General features: G+C 52.9%; 1 protein-coding gene across 4 annotated transcripts in view; it reads left to right on the top strand.

Moving 5' to 3' along the window:
• The window catches only part of TMEM184B (transmembrane protein 184B), a 48,903-nt gene that overhangs the window by 12,146 nt on the left and 20,493 nt on the right, over window positions 1-16,264 (top strand). For 3 of the 4 annotated variants that reach the window (XM_067698066.1, XM_067698063.1, XM_067698065.1), the window contains exons 2-3: window positions 12,370-12,619; window positions 14,140-14,305. In XM_067698066.1, the coding sequence (XP_067554167.1) occupies window positions 12,428-12,619; window positions 14,140-14,305 (358 nt within the window). In that variant the 5' untranslated portion in view covers window positions 12,370-12,427. Of the gene's footprint in view, window positions 1-3,605; window positions 3,769-12,369; window positions 12,620-14,139; window positions 14,306-16,264 lie in introns of all 4 variants that reach the window. The other variant, XM_067698064.1, reaches the window with a different exon arrangement.

Raw genomic sequence — 16,264 nt, 5'->3', positions numbered from 1 at the left:
ACCACCCCGCCACTTCCCCCCTTGGTGTCCATATATTTGTTCTCTACGTCTGTGTCTCTATTTCTGTCCTTGGAGCTGGGCTTCTTACCAAAGGGGTCCCAGGGGTCAGGGCAGGTTCAGGGATCTCAGTTTAGACAGCCTGCACCCAAGGGCTAGCGGGACTGTTGAGGGTTCCGCATCCAAAGGGGACCCGTTTGCTTAGGGCTGGGTGGGGTTTAGCTGGATGAAAAGGTGGTCTCATTAGAGGGACACAGAGTCTAGCTAGAGAGACCGAGCACTGGCCCATCCGTTCTCAGTTTGAGAGAAAACCGTAAAGATCAAAATTTGGCCTGGTATGTGTTGAAAAAAAAAAAAAAAAGACTTAATTACAAGGCTGAATTAAGTAAGTGTTTGCTGAAGGATTTTGGATTACTTTGTTGTTCTCTTTTATTTCTGCACCTACCCCCCCTGCCCCCAACACCAAGTGAAGGACAGATACATGATTGGATGGTTTTTCTTTCCTGTTGAGAGATTCGTGGGAACTTGACCGCAGGAGAACAGGGACAGATGTGGAACCACTAGCGTGGCCTCAGCTTGTCCGTGTTGATCGAAGGGGCGTGGAACTGAGAGATGGGACCCTGCCCCCTCGTGAGGGCATGTGATCCTTTTTCCAAAGCCTAACCAGGCAGCACCGCCCAGCCCTTGGCTACGCTTTCCCTCTAATCTCCTCTGGAGAAGGGCCAGGCTGTGGGTTGCTGACCTGCTCTGATGTGGGTCAGCCTCCCCCAAAAGACAGCCACCCAGAAGTCCACAGAACAAACAGCCCCCAGAGACCGGAGGGCCCGTCATCCCCAGGCAACTGAAGTGAGAGCAGTGGCCAGTTCAGATTAACCGTGCTCAGGTCAAGTGCTGCTAGTGAGCTCTGCGAAGGTGGAGATTCCTCCGTGTATCTTAAATAAAAGAACCGAAACCCCTCCCAGGCTGCGTTCGTATTCCGTATTCTGGAGATGTGCGTGCGAGCGTGTTGCCAGCCCAGTTTGGCCCGTGGGTGTGTAGCAACTGCCCGAGCGAGCGCTTCATGGGTGCAGCTCAAAAGGCTTTGGATCTGAAACTGATGAATGAAACTATGACCTCAGAAGATTTTAAAAAAAGAGCCAACTACCAGAGACAGGACTGGCCCGGGTCTCAGAGACCATTGGGAGTGTGCTCGCTCAGCCTGGCTGAAGGATGCAATGATTGAAACGGGAGTGAATCATCACAGGTCACGTCGTACGGTGCCGGGCCCTGTTCGCAGTGCTTTCCTTATAGTGACTTGTTTCTTCCCTACGGCTCCCTCGGAGCTAAGTGTGGCTGCAGCCCATTGTACCGCTGAGGAAGCTGCAGCAGGGAGAGGTTGTATAACTTGCCTGCAGACACAGAGCGAGTAAGTGACGGAGCTGGAAGTCAAGTCCAGGTGTCTGACTCCAGAGCCCACGGCTCTTCAACAGCCCTCGGATATCTGGGCCCCTGACAGGACGGCACGGGCAGCGTGAGGAGCCATTTACCAGGATTCTGTGGGCACATGACTTTAGCTCTCCAGGCCTCTGTTTCCTCATCTGTAAACTGGGTGTATTAGTTTTCTACTGCTGCTGGTAACAAACTGCCGGAAACTTAGTGACTTAAAATGCAAACTTATTATCTTCTGGTTTTGAGGCCAGAAGTCTAAAATGTATTTCACGGGGCTAAAACCAAGGTGCTGGCAGGGCCGTGTTCCTTCCGGAGGCTCAAGGGGAGAATCTGTTTCCTTGCCTTTTCCAGCTTCTAGAGGCCACATGCATTCTTTGGCTCTCAGGGCCCTTCCTCCAGCTTCAGAGCCTCTCTTTCCCACTCCTGTAAGAACCCTTGTGATAATATCTGGCCTACTCAGATAATCTGGGATAATCTCTTTATCTCAAGATCCTTTACTTAATCACACCTGCAAGGTCCCTTTGGCCATTTAAGGTGAAATAGTCACAGGTTCAGGGGTTTAGGATGTGCACCTCTTCGGGAGGCCATTATTCAGCCTTCCAGGCAGGAAATCCGTGGGAGACACGAAACAGCAAGGTGTCTCCCAAGCATGAAGCGAAATGGTCGAATAAAATCTGGGTGACATGGTGAGATTCTGCGAAATACCTAAATTCCAAGGCAGGTGCCTGAGTCTAGTGACTACACAGAGCTCTGTAGCTTTTCTGGAAAAGGTGGGTGTCTTCAGGAAGGGAGTCAGCCAGAGACGTCCCTCCCAGAGAAGGACGGGGTGGGGCTTGTGTTAGGGGCCGTGCGCGTTTGCATCACTCCGAGCTGTTTGCTAAGGCATGGCTTGGTTCATCAGGCCTCTCCAGGGCCTGGTTGAGTTTTACTCGAGACCCCTCACTTCCCTGTACTCCCATCCTGTGCTCTCAAGTGCCCTTCTGGCAGCTAATAGGAGGTGGAGAGGACATTCATAAACTGGAACTCCTCCCTTTTCTTGGGAGCTGGGTCTGCCCGACCCTGTTCCCTTGATCCCCTGAAGCCTGGCTTTCTGCACCCACAAGGTGCACTCTGTCCAACCTTGCGGCTTGGTGCTCCCCAAGGCCCTCTCTGGGGACCTTGATACCCCTGCCAGGATGTTCTGACTGCAATAAAACCTACTCCACACGGCTGTCAGGAGCGCTTTGTCAACTGTAGAGTGCCACAGGCCTGCTCTGGGTACACCCCTGGCCGAGTGTCTGTCAACATATCCCCAAAGCAGTCATTCAGCAAGTACTTTTTCATCACAGTACTTGGTCCCTGCCCTCATGGAGCCCCACTTACAGGATGTTAAGGGAACACATCTAATCACAATTATGGTCAATACCAGGGAAGACATGCCACGTGCAAACTGTAATAGGCCGTAGAAGGGGATAGCTACAAAGGCAGGTGGGAATAAAGATCTGGGGGTGTGAGGGGGGAGCAGGATAACATGCCATTCCCGGGACTTGGTGCAAGGATGGTGGAGGGTGTCAAGGAGTTTTAGAGTTGGAAGGAACTGCAAAGCCCAAACATTCATTCGCTTGCCCCCTTATCCAGCCAAAGCCTGTTGAGTGCTAACCATATCCAGGCTCTGAGGTAGGTGCCGGGGATCAGAGCTACACATAAGACATGACCTCTGACCTCCACAAGCTTGCAGGCTGGTTGGGGAGAAGACAGGGATGAGTGGTCACCCTTCAGAGGTTCCTTGATCAGTGTTCCTGCCAGGAGACTCCTAGCCCTGTTTGACTGGGAGCTTCCTTATTCTGGCAGGACATTGCTAGATCGTGCCAGCTGGTACAAATGTGTCTACCTTGGCAGGTTCTCACCTTCCTGTTGCTCGCACCAGGTGGACTGGGCTGTGTCCTGACGGAGGCACGTAGGACAAGTTCTTTGCCCTCGTTGGTGTGGCTCTCCACGATGGAAGATGTGTGTGAGATGGTGTGACTCAGCCTCCATCCTTTGCCCTCACCCAGCCCATCCCTCCCTCCAGCCAAAGGTCCAGGTCCTTAGCTGAGCTCTGGATGGTGGGGAGGGGACCAAGTGACGGAGAGCCGGCAGCATGCAGCACGTGGCTTAATGCCGGACATTCATCAGTCATCTGATTGATTCTTCTCTTCCAGGTCCCTGCTGTGTGTCTGGCACTGTGCCAGGCCTACAGAGAATTGACTCAGGTGTGGGGAGACAGGAACACTGTCAGAACAAACCTCACGGAGCGAGCACGGTGCGGCTGGGCGGGAGTGAGGGGGCCGGCCCTCGGTGAGGCCGTGACGTTGAGGATGACCTGTGAGTGAAAGTTGTCACCCGCTACGAGGACCAGGGCAGAGGGGAGGGTGCGTTGGCACAGGGGCCAGAGCTACATGTGGAGGGACCCGGTATTGCCAGCACTTAGGGAGGGAGGCTGGGACCCAGCTGGCAGGACCCTGGGCTCTGCAGAGGAGTCAGGACTGCATCCCACCTTCAGAGCCTCACATGTTCTCAAAGGATTTCAGGTCGGGAGGCGGGATGGGGTCATGTTTGAAAATAAGTGAAAAAATAAACCACACTGGATTCCTGCTTCCTTGAGCATCTGCCTCCCCGGAGCTCTGGAGGATGGGCCACGCCCAAGTCCCTTCTCCACCTTTCTGGAATCCAGAGCGCTCGAAATCCCAGGGGTTCTTCCTAAGTCTGCAGCAAGCTAATTTCGTGGCAAAAATCTGACCTGAATTGATGCGAGACTAATTAGGGTCTTTAAAAATATCTCACCTTTCTCTGTGGAAGTACTGTGTGTTTGATTTTGGGGTGCCGCCCAGACCCCTCTGGGGGTGTTACTGCCTAAGCACCATATACAGCACCGTAATCCTTCCTAAAGTTTGAAAAGCTCTGAATTCCTAAGCTCATTTGGCCCAAGGGTCCTGGTTATAGCACGATGCACCCAGGAAACAAATTCGGAGACATCCAGTCCCGGCTGGGTGGTGGCGCTGAGATTCCAGCTCAGTTTCCCCAACTCAGAGCCTAGGACTGCAAGGGAGGCGGGTGAGTGAGGGCCTGGGTGTGGAGCCACCTTGCCAGTAGGTGGGCCACTGGGAGAGAGAGGCAGGACTGGGCCTTGACTGGGCTTTTGGTCTGATTCAGCCTGGGACTGAGGGCGGCGGGAGGGCAGAGGCAGAGACATTGCAGAGAAAGTTAAGAGCCATGTCATCGACTGGCTTTTTCCACTGCTTACAGCACCACTCTTTAGACCTTCTCTACCCACACATCCCTATGAGTAGAAGAACTTTGGGGGCATGCACCCCCAATATATGGAGAGTGATGAAGTTATTCTATACTTGTATTACGTTAGTTATACTTTGTATATCATAAAACCTACACCAAAAATGGAAATCAAAGGATGAGTTAAAGATGTAATAATTTTTAAAAATTAAAAAAAAAAAAGTTTTGTTGGTGGTACAAAAACCTTTGACTTCATGTACTTATTTTTAGAAACTGTCCTCTGATGCTCTGGGAAAGAGCCGTTTGTTTAGATACTTGGTTTTAATGGCCGCCGTCCCTGAAAAAGATCCCTGCCCAGGACATGTAGCTGCACACAGAGGAAATGCATCATTGGCTTTTTTTCTAAATCGGGTTACTCATTTTTCCATCCCATCCACTGTGTACGCAGAGGATTTGTTGAAATTTGGCTAGTACATTTCCATCCTCCCTGATGCCAATCAGATGTTCTTGTGAACTAAATGGAAGGTATTTTAAAGTTCTTAACACATGAGTCCAAAACCCACTCAAATGCTTTGGAAATTTTTAAACAGATTAGAAAATTCTGTTACGTAGGCTTTTAGGAGCTCAGATATGAGCGTTTTTGTAAGTTACAGACATACTGTTTTTGGTGATAAAATCCTACAACAGGAGAAGCATTTTCACATATACTTTTGCAGAAAGCTCTGCCCTGACTGAGGTTTCTTTCGAAGAGCAGTTCCTTTCTCATTCATTGTGATAACATGCCTTTCCTGTGAAGGGACATATTAAATATGCCTTAAGATGTTTTTGAAACATCCCTGGGAAGCATCTCTCTGATAACCAGTGGTCATAGGAAAAAATGGGGAATTGGAACTTTTTTTTTTGGTAAAAGAAAGATGTGTTGGGCTTCCCTGGTGGCGCAGTGGTTGAGAGTCCGCCTGCCGATGCAGGGGACACGGGTTCGTGCCCCGGTCCGGGAAGATCCCACATGCCGCGGAGCGGCTGGGCCCGTGAGCCATGGCCGCTGAGCCTGCGTGTCCGGAGCCTGTGCTCCGCAACGGGAGAGGCCGTGGCAGTGAGAGGCCTGCGTACTGCAAAAAAAAAAAAAAAAAAAAGATGTGTTGAGCTCCGTTGTTGGGTTTGACAAATCTTTCTGATTGCATTTCTACAAGATAACCAGTAAATCTCTGATACAATTTCCTGAGTGACTGCCCATCTCTTTACAAATTTGGTGGAAAATTCTACTGTTCTACGGTCTAAAGCTTTTTATTGTGGAAAATTTCTAACACAAGTAGAGTGCATAGTTTTGATAGAATGCATTTCTACCCGTCAGTCACTCAGCTGCAACAGTTAGCAACATCTGGCAATCTTGTTGCATCTGTCCCTCTCCCCCTTTTCAAAGAGCAAAAGCCCAGATGTCATGTTCTTTTTTGCCCTTAAGTAGTTCATTGTACATCTCTTCTTAATAAGAACCCTTTAAAAACTTTTAAATTTTGAATAATTATAGGCTCACAGGAAGTGGCAAAAATAGTATGTAGAGTCCCATGTACCTTTTTTCCCCCCAATGGTGACATCTCAAATTACTGTAGGACAGTATCAAAACCAGGACATGGACATTAGTACAGTACTGTTAACTAGGCAGAGAGACCTTATTCAGTTTTCACTGTTCTTATGTGTGTGTAGTTCTATGCAGTTTTGTCTCCTGTAGACCCCTGTAGCCGCCACCACTATCAAGATACAAAGTATCTCACCGCCTGGAGGGAACTCCCTGTGTTACCCTCTGGGTATCTGTGCGCCCAGTTTCCTTGCTGCCTCCGCCAACCACTAATCTGTTTTCCATCTTTATAGATCTCTCATCTTGAGAATGTTATATAAACGGAATCGGGCAGTATGTGATCTTTTGAGATTGGCTATTTTCACTAAACATAGTGCCCTGAGATCTGTTGGGACTGTTGCCTGTGTCAATAGTTTGTTCCTTTTTGTTGCTGGGTAGTATTCCATGGTCTGGATAGAGCAGAGTTTAACCTTTCACCCGTTGAGGGACGTTTGGACTGTTTCCATGTTTTGAGGATTACAAACACAGCTGCTGTGAACATTTGTGTATACGTTTTTGGGTGAATTTACAATCATATCTCTAGGATAAATGTCTAAAAGTGATTACTGGGTTGTATGGTAGGTGCATGTTAGTTTTACAAGAAACTGCTAAACTCTCTTCCAGAGCCGCTCAGCCATTTTATACTCCCACCAGGAACGTATGTGAGAGCCAGTTTCTCTGCATCCTCACCAGCATTTGATGTCACTGTTTCGTATTTACATGTGGGTAGTGATATCTCATTGTGGTTTTAGTTTGCATTTCCCTAATTGCTAACGTCGAACAGCTATTTATGTGTTGGCCACGATCCTTCTTGAGTGAAATGTCTGTTCGTGTCTTTTGCGCATTTTCTGATTGGATTGTTTGGGGTTTTTTTGGTTTGTTTTCTTTTTTTACTGTTGAGCTTTGAGCATTCTTCCTATACTCTGTATTCTAGGTGCTGGTGTGTTGGGTATGTGGCTGGAAGATATTTTCTTCCACTATGTGGCTTGTCTTTTCATCCTCTTCACAGAGCCACAGCATGAAAGTTGTTACTTTTAGTGAAGTCCAGTCAATTTTTCCTTTTACAGGGTCATGCTTTTGGTGTCAAGTCTAAGAACACTTCGCCTAGCCCTAGGTTTCAAAGATTTTCTCCTGGGTCTTCTAAAAGTTTTGTAGTCTTACACTTTACATTTAAATCCATGATGCGTTTTGAATTCATTTTTGTATATGGTATAGGGTTTAGGTTAAGGTTCTTTTTCTTTTTTGCTTCTGGATATCCAGTTGTTCCAGCACTATTTCTTAAAAAGATGATTCTTCCTCCATTGATAAGGACTTTTATTTTTACATACCCACCATGCACCTAACAAAATCGGCGAGAATTCCTGTGTGCTGTGTATTTCAAAGAGGTCTTCTTTTAATCATTGGTTTCTTCGCACCAGGACCCAACAGGGTCTAGTAGACATTGCATTTAGTTGTAACGTCTCCTTGGCTTTGTTCCGTAACAGCCCCTCAGCCACCTTTGTTTATAAGCCCCTAACTCCTGGGAGAAACCAGGTCATTTGTCCTATAGACCGTCCCGTGGTCTGGCTTTGGCTGCTACTTCCTGGTGGTATCATCTGTTTGGTACCCTCTGTATTTCCTGGATACCGGTGGTTAGTTCTAGCGACTTGTTTTGATTCCAGTTCACTTCTGGGGTGAGGGTCCTTCCTAGGTGGTGCTGTGTGCTGCCTGTGCACCTCACTAGGGGGCTCAACACTTCTGGCTGCCCCTCTTTAGTGACGTTGACCTTGACTGTGGGTTTGGAGGGTGCTGCCTGTTCCATCCCTTATCAAGTTCCCCATCCGCCTCTCACTTAGTGGTTTCATCGTCCACTGATGATCTGTATCTATGCCCATTATTTGTGTTAGGAGTTGCAAAATGGTCATTTTTTTGGTCGCGTTCTGTCTCCATTTACTAATGGGCTTGTGTAAAGCGGAACACTCCCCCGACAATGACGTCGTTGCCCTCAAATGTTATAGACGAAGCAGCTGAAGCTCTGAGAGGTGAAGTCAAGCCAGCAGGCGGTGGAGTCCGGCAGGAGCTCGGCTTGGTGACTTCACAGCTGGAGTTCGGTTACGCTCCATAGAGACTCTGCCCCAAAGTCCCTGCCGCTTCAAAGCCTACCCCACCCCCTCCCCAGCCTTGGCCAAGGCAGTTGGTGCTTCCTCGGGGTTCCCTGGGTGCTCGGCACTCACCCTTGTGCAGTGCGGTGGGGTAAGTAAGGCCTCTGGGTACCCCTGTTGCATCGAGCAGGCGTGTAGAGGAGCCGTGAGTCCTTGAGGCCGAGGCCGGGTCTTCCGTGCCCAGCACAGCACCCAGAGGCCTCCGGATGTGTTTGTTGGAAAGATGACTCCAGTGTCTCCCCTCAGGCTCTCTGCCTGACCCTGGCAGAAGTTTAACGTTCAGTCGATTAAGAAAATACAGGGGACCTGCCAGAGCATCTGGGGTTCTGAGCTGCATCCGTGTATCCCCCCCTCTGGCATGTGTGTGCCGCATTGAAGAAAGGCAGCCGGGGGGGTGGGGGAGGCTTTTCCCTGGGGAGCAAACTCCCACTTCTCCCAGGTCCGGGGCTCCACCGGACCAGTGTCCTGCTCACCTGTGGGACCCAGGCAGGCAGAGGTCCTTTCCAGGTAGGTGCCCGTCCCGAGTGTGAAAGGATGGGACCCCAGTGTACATCCTCTGCCACCAGCACCCACACTCTGTGAACTTTGCGGGGTCTAGTGCCGTGAGCTGCCTGGGGTCCTGGGAACAGGGTGAGCTCTGGGAGACAGCCTTCCAGGAGCTGCCTTCACCTGCCTCTCTGGGTGCCGGGGACCCTGCATCTGTAAGTCAGAGCATTGTCTGAAGTATTTTGGGGGGTGATTATGAAAACCCTCAAGTCATTTGGTGCTACCCCAGGAAGCTGTAAAACCCAGTTTCACATCATTTTTCTCATCTCTAAGATGTAGATAGTGTTGCTTACTTCAGAATTGCTGTGAGAGAAAGCATGAGATCACGCTGGGGAAAATGGTTTGCAAACAGCGAGGGCCACCCGAGAGTGAAGTAAACGGTTTGTATATCACAGGGCCCCCAGTACGAAACATGGCCAGCGTGGGTCGGGCCGCCGGAGTGCTCCCCCAGGTTGTGGCTTCCCCTCCTGGGAAGTACCTCCCTCCCCTTCCTGCAAGAAGAAGTCAGGGCCCTGGTGAGACGGCCGTGACCCCTGTCCTGGAAGGGGGCTCTGGAGCCCGAGGGCAGCTCATCCACGGCCCGGGTTGGTAGACAGTAGGCACCTAAAACGTGTTATAGGACCTGGGTTTAAGTCCAGCGTCTAATTTGGGGGCAAGTCACCTGCCCTCTCTTGAGTGGACTTCTTGGGAACCAGATGACCTACATAAGGAGGGCACTTGAGTGTGAGGAAGCAGAGTCCCAGCAAGAAACGGGGCGGAGCCTTCATCAGCTCCCACAAGCTACATAGATGCCCTGGAGGGTTACCTGTGGTGCGGGTTAGGGTGGGGTCAGAGCTCAGCCGTCTCCCCTCTGGGGAGTCTGTACAGGGCCTTCTCAACACTGCCATTTGTAGAGGACAAAACAGCCTTTGACACACCCGGCCCTTGCTCAGAAGGAGAAGATTGGGGAGTATTTGTACTTCCTGAAGCCCCCCCTCCCATTTCCTTGTGTTTGTTCATTTAATTTGGGATGACAGACAAAGATGATGATTTACAACCCAAATCTTCTTTTTCTGGAAATATTTCTGGCACTGCTTTTCAGTTTTGCAACCATACTTACAGGAGCTATTCTTAGACTTGTCACTGTGTCTCTTTTTCAAAGCACCACCAGTCTTTATATAGGCACCTTCTCCAGTTTTGAGTTTCTTTATATAGATGACGTCTCCAGTTTTGAGTTTTTAATCTAGATTCTTCTCTTGGTTGGTGTGTTATAGATCATTTATTTTTATAGGAAAATAGCAATATAGAGGGCTCTCCTGGGGTAATAACTTACAGCTAATAGCAGACATGGCTCAGATGGGGGCAGAAGGGTGGGGAGATGGTGGGCAAAGAACCTCTTCTTCATTGCGGGGTCATGGTGCACCCCAGGAAAGCCCAGGGAAACCTCCCGTTGGTGTCAGAATGTTTTGGCTGAGAATATCAGCTCAGACTGGGAAGGCACTGGGAGAGGTCATCTGGGCTGACCTCAGGGTTCAGGCTGAGATGGTTGGGTTTGGGGGTTTGGCCATTTTCTGGGTCAGGCAGTGGGGACCCTCTGGGCCCAGTGAGCCCGTGCAGACACACGGCTGGTTGGGGTGGAGCTGAGACATGAGCCCCGGCCAGGGCTCTTTCGACTCTCACCTTTGCATCTGTTTGCATCAGTGGTTGGTTGGTCCCCTGGTCCATTGCAGGCTAGTCTTCCAGGGCCTCTGTTGCCAGGAGGCTCCGTGGCCCCAGGATGGCGTGCCTAACCTGTCAACAGGTGGCAGCGCTGAAAGGCACTTCCGTCAGGGCCTTGGGTCTCGGAAGCTCGCGGATGCAGGAGTGGCCAGCCCGCCCAAGAGCAGTTCCGGGTGGTTCTGACAGAATGGCTTTGCTCTTTGAGAGCGGTTCTAGCCCCGGGCCAGCATTGGTCCCTGTTTGTAAACTTGCCAGGAGATCCCTCACAACAGCTCTTCCCATAACATCTGGGTTGCCATCCAGCGTGAAACCATTAATTTGTTGCCACCAGGAAGTGCAGGGCTGACATGACAGCCCGCCTGGGGTAACTGCCTGGGACCCTGGAGTGCCATCCTGTGTCCCGCCCACTCCCATCTCTCCCACCCAGAATCTTCCTTTAGGCCAGCTTCCTCAACTCTGTTCTTTGCTCCTCTGAAGTACCTCAAAGTCCTTTTGGAATAAGTTGTGAAAATCAATAGATGATAAAATAAATGTTACAAGTGGCCTTGGTGCTCAGCCCGGTGCTGGGGATTTAAAGATGGAAAAGTGGTCTTGCCTCGAAGAGTAGGCAGACTTAGGAGGATAAACGCGAGCCAATGACAGAGCGGCGTGTTACGTAGAACAACAGAGGCGGTGAAATGCGTGGAAGTACCTGACTGGGGAAGGTGAACGGGACAGGCTTTTAGGAAGAGTGATACATGAGCTAAGTTAAAAGGTGAGCAGTTTGTTGGTGGGGAAGGGCCGCGAAGTCTCCAGAACGGCACAGCTGGTTGGGGAGGAGTGGATGCTAGCCATCAGGGAAACTGGGGAGAAATGGCAAAGAAGAGACACGTACCCGTAGAGGGGATGCCTCAGTGCTGACGTGATCTTGCTAGACCCGGAGGTGTAAAGATGGGCGGAGCCAGCAGGTAATTACTGAGCACCTGCTGTGTGCCCACCCTGTTCCAAGTGCCAGAGATCCAGCCGTGAGCAGAGCGGGGCCCCTGCCCTCAGGGAGCTTGTGTCTGCTGCAGGAGGTAGTTAATGAACATGTGAGTAAGGTACAGTTTGTCAGATGGAGTCGGATGGTAACGAGTGCTCTGAGGAGAAATCAAGCAAAGCAAAGTGGTCAGGAGCGCCTGGGGTGAGGGAGGGTTTGCCACATTTGAGCAGCTGGTCAGGGCAGAGGCCTAAAGGAAGTGCGGGAGTGAGTTGTGTGGCTGGGCAGAGACAGCCAGTGCAAAGGCCCTGTGGCAGGAGCAGGCTTGGCGTGTCCAAGAAACAGCAGGAGGCCAGTGTGGCTGGAGGGAAGGATCGAGATGGGAATTGTGATGAGATCAGAGAGCACGGAGGGCCCGTGTGCTCTGTAAGGACAGCAGCTTATACTCCGACGGAGATGGGAGCTGTCGGAGGGTTTTGAGCAGAGGAGGGACCCAATCTGGCTAACATCTTAGAAGGTTCACACGGCTGCCGTGTGGGGATGGTGTGGGCAAGGGCAGAAGCAGAGAGATCGGTCAGGAGCCTGTTCCATTAATCCAGGGGAGACATGCTGGGGGCTGGAGTGAGACGTGGTCAGGGTCTGGTCACATTTTGAAAGTGGAAGTAGAGACCTGGAGGGTTCTTTCCTACACCGCCACTGACGCTTGGAAGGAGGCTAACGTTGCGCTTCCCTCTCTCTAGGCCAGCTCATCGCTTACCCCGAGGGTTTCTCTCAGGAAGCCCCCTGCTGCCGGGCACCATGACTGTGAGGGGGGCCGCACTGGCCCCAGATCCAGCGTCGCCCACAACAGCAGCAGCCTCACCCAGTGTCTCCGTGATGCCCGAAGGCAGCCCCACAGCTATGGAGCAGCCTGTGTTCCTGATGACAACCGCCGCTCAGGCCATCTCTGGCTTCTTCGTTTGGACGGCCCTGCTCATCACCTGCCACCAGGTACCCGGGCCGGGCAGGAGCCCCTGAGCCAGTGAGCCCCAGCCCTCTAGGGAGGTCCTGAAAGGTTTGTTGTCCAACAGAGTGTTAGTTAGGCCAGGCCAGGCTACACTGCAGTAAAAAATAAGCCCGGAATCTCAGGGGCTTCACCCGGGGGAGTCAGGTTCCCACTCAGTCAGCCCAGTGCAGGTCAGTTTTCGTTCTGTGGCTCCAGCATCTTGCAGCTTTTAAGACATCATCCATCTGACAACTGTGGGGAGGGGCGTGTGCAGAAAGCACTCTGGGTGTTTAACTTTCTCAACCAGAAATGGCCCACTTCCAAGGGCCAGAACTGGTCATGTGTCTAGCCTAAACTGCAGGGGAGCCTGGGAACTGTTCAGGGGCACAGGATGGCAGTGACCCCTTCGCAGATGAGAAAATTGACACCCAGAGAGGGAGGAGGGAGGGGAACCAGCCTAGTCACGTACAGGTTGGTGGTGGAGCTGGGATAGAAGTCAAGTCTCACGTCCCCCTGTGCTCGCTGTCCCCGGGGAGGCTGCCATGGGCTGGGATGTGCCTTGGCTGTCCCAAGAAGAAGGTTTGAAGGTTGCCAAGCGAAGAGGGGAGGCTGAGCCTGTTCGGGTCCCAGTGTTCCCTGTCCCTTCTAGAACTCGACTGCTTCCAAGGTGGTTGGCTCACAGCAGATGGGGAATACTTTGTTCTCTTCCTCCCAAGCCCAGGGCTCGGCTGGGCCAAGCATGAAGTCATGGGAGCGGAGACGAGAGACTCTGGCTGCTGGGACTGTGCATCGTGGTTAGAGCAGTTCTTGGCACTTGTATGCAGCTTTTTTTTTTTCTCCTGCTTTCTAAAAACCACATTGCATTCTCCCAACTTCCCAGCAAGGCAGGCAGCACTGCACCTGTTCAACAGATGGGAAAATGAGACAGGCCATCACTGCAGCCATTCAGCCAGGAAGTGCTCCCACCTTCTGCGAAAGTGAGGGTCCCGTCCCTCCCGCCCTCTACACCATAAGTTAGTTAAGGGACGGGCTGGGGTGGGCGACCACCTGGACGCCTGTGTGTTAGCTCCATGCCCCAGGGGCCAGGTGTTTAGAAAGGCCAGGCGGCGGAGGGACACGCACACGCGTGTTAATAGCCTCCTCTGCACCAGGCACCCAGTTCCCAAACCTGGCCGTGCACACGGGTCCCCAGGGAGCTTGTCACAGCTGTGGATGCCGGCACGTCCCTGGCTGATGTGCACGGTCTTGGGCGTGGCCTCGTGGCCGGTGTCTGTGTGGTGGCCCTGGCGCCACCACGCGCAGCCTGCAAGCTTCACGCGCCCTGTGGTTGATGCTCCCACAGCCTCACGACGGAAGTTTTGTGTCATCACACTTTACAGAGGAGGACGCCAAGCCTCAGGGTTGAGTAACTTGGTCCCAGCGCTCGTGAGGACGGAGCTAGACACGGGCTGGCCTCCTCCTTCTGTGGAGCAGGCGGGCCAAGGCGGGCCGCGGGCCCTGACTGACCCGGCCCCTCTGCCCCCAGATCTATATGCACCTGCGCTGCTATAGCTGCCCCAACGAGCAGCGCTACATCGTCCGCATCCTCTTCATCGTGCCCATCTACGCCTTCGACTCCTGGCTCAGCCTCCTCTTCTTCACCAACGACCAGTACTATGTGTACTTCGGCACCGTGCGCGACTGCTACGAGGGTGAGGACAGCGCGAGCGGCGCCGGGAGGGCCAGGGGAGGGGGGTGCAGAGCTGGGCCGGGGGCTGTGCACCCACCTTGTCTGGGTGTCCCAGCTTCCTCCCTGAGGGGCCAGCCGTCACTTCTTGAACCCCTTCACGGTTTCCATCCAGGTACCAGCACACATGTAGCCAGCGTCTCATCTGCTGAGGCGCTTTTGATGTGGCCCCCAAACACCTCCACAGATACCTGGGAGCAGGGACCCTCCACCTGTGTCTCATTTCTCAGTGCCGGCATCTCTGATGGGGGAGTGGGCAGCAAATAAGTGGTCCATTTGTAGGTAGAAGCCCCAGGTACAGACAGGTAAGGGGCTTATCCAGGGGTCCGTGGTAAGGTGGTAGCAGGACTGGACCTCCCTCCCCACGTGTCTTAACTCTGAGGGCTTTGTCCCTGGAGGAGCCTGTGCTACTGGGACAGGTGACTCGCTGCCTTTCAGGGGGCAGTTCTCGTGTGTGGTGTGAAAGCACCACCCGCTCCTATACCGAGTTGCGAGCACCGGCCAGGCCCTGTGCTGGGCCCTGGGCAAGCCCGCCCTCAACCCGCCTGCTCTCCGGACATCTGTGCCACCTAAACTGTCAGCACAAGGAGACAGGGACGCTCTCTCCCAGTGGCCCTGGCCTGGGGTGGGCAGGGAGCAGCGTCTTAGAGAATGAGTCAGCGTCCGCCATGTCGTACCGTGGATGAGCGTTCATTCTGGGCAGAGAGGAGTCCCAGCGTGCTGGGCTGGGAGGTGCTGGGAGCTGTGCAGGGGGCCGGCCGCGGCCAGAGGAGAGACCAGCAGCTGGAGGGCATTGCCATGGGAGCAGGGACGGGGACATACAAAGCCTTGTGGGACATAGAGGGAAACTTAGATTTTCTTTTTACTGGTGATACACAAATATACGATGTGATTGGAAACTGCAGTTTAGAAAATCTCCAGGTCGTGGGGGGGTGAAGGGGAGGGGCTGGCCAGAGGCCCCAAGACAAGTCACAGGCCAGCGATGCTTTGGCCTGTACCCAAAGAGGCCAGCAGGGATGGGAAGGAGGGCCCTTGAATTCAAGACACCTGCTCTGATGCCCACCCTCCTCTCATGGTCCTGCGTTTTCCCGTTTTCTCCCCGTACCTGCACTGTTGGTTTCGGGTAGAGTGACCAGACCTGGTATGCCTTATGCCGAGGCCCGGCAGCTCTGACCACGACTGGTTATTTGCTTCCCAGACCCCAGAGGGCTTTGCCCCAGCCCTGGGCTCAGTGGATATTGGGGTGCAGCATGCTCATCCCCAAAGAAGCTAGAGTCTCTCTTCTTGTCCCACTTTGAACCTGAGGACTCGCAGGGCACAGGAAATGCCTTTGGACTTGGCGAGGGAATGCAGGCACCTGACAGGCACAGACTGCGCCCCACCAGCCCTGCGGTCACATTGACCCCTTTTCCCGCCCACCCGGCACATCAGTTTCCCCAGTGGCTGCAGAGCCTCCTCCTTCATCTTGCCTCCAGCATCTCCTCGGAAAGGCCTCCCCGTCGCTCCCGCTCCCAGCCCCCTGTCCGAGTCCTCTCGGCCTCACCGTGGTTTGCAGTTAAGCTCAGACAGCCTGCGAGCCCGGTTTGCTCCGTCTCCCTCGTGGACTGTCAGCTCCATGAGAGCAGGAATGGGCGGAGAGCCTGTGCGACAGAGCCAGGCACGTGGTGGGTGCTCACTCCTTCTGCATTTTTCGAATGAATAAGGGACTTTATTGAACACCTGCTGCATGCCTTGCGTTCGCCCGCGTGGGGCCTCATTGAATCCCCAGGCTGGCCCGGCTCTGTCAGGTGAGAACACTGCGGCCAGGCGGGGACCTGCTCAGGGCATAACTGGGGCTCTAGCGCCTGGTGTTCCTGGAAGCAGTGGAGTCCCCAGGGAGACCTTTGGGCACCTGGGGAGCTGTAAAGGCTGAGGTTGGGGAAGG

This window comes from Pseudorca crassidens, chromosome 11 (genome assembly GCF_039906515.1).
Source record: "Pseudorca crassidens isolate mPseCra1 chromosome 11, mPseCra1.hap1, whole genome shotgun sequence".
Taxonomy (NCBI): Eukaryota; Metazoa; Chordata; class Mammalia; order Artiodactyla; family Delphinidae; genus Pseudorca; species Pseudorca crassidens.
Note: the sequence above shows the minus strand (reverse complement) of the source record. Positions and strands in the feature narration are given on the sequence as shown.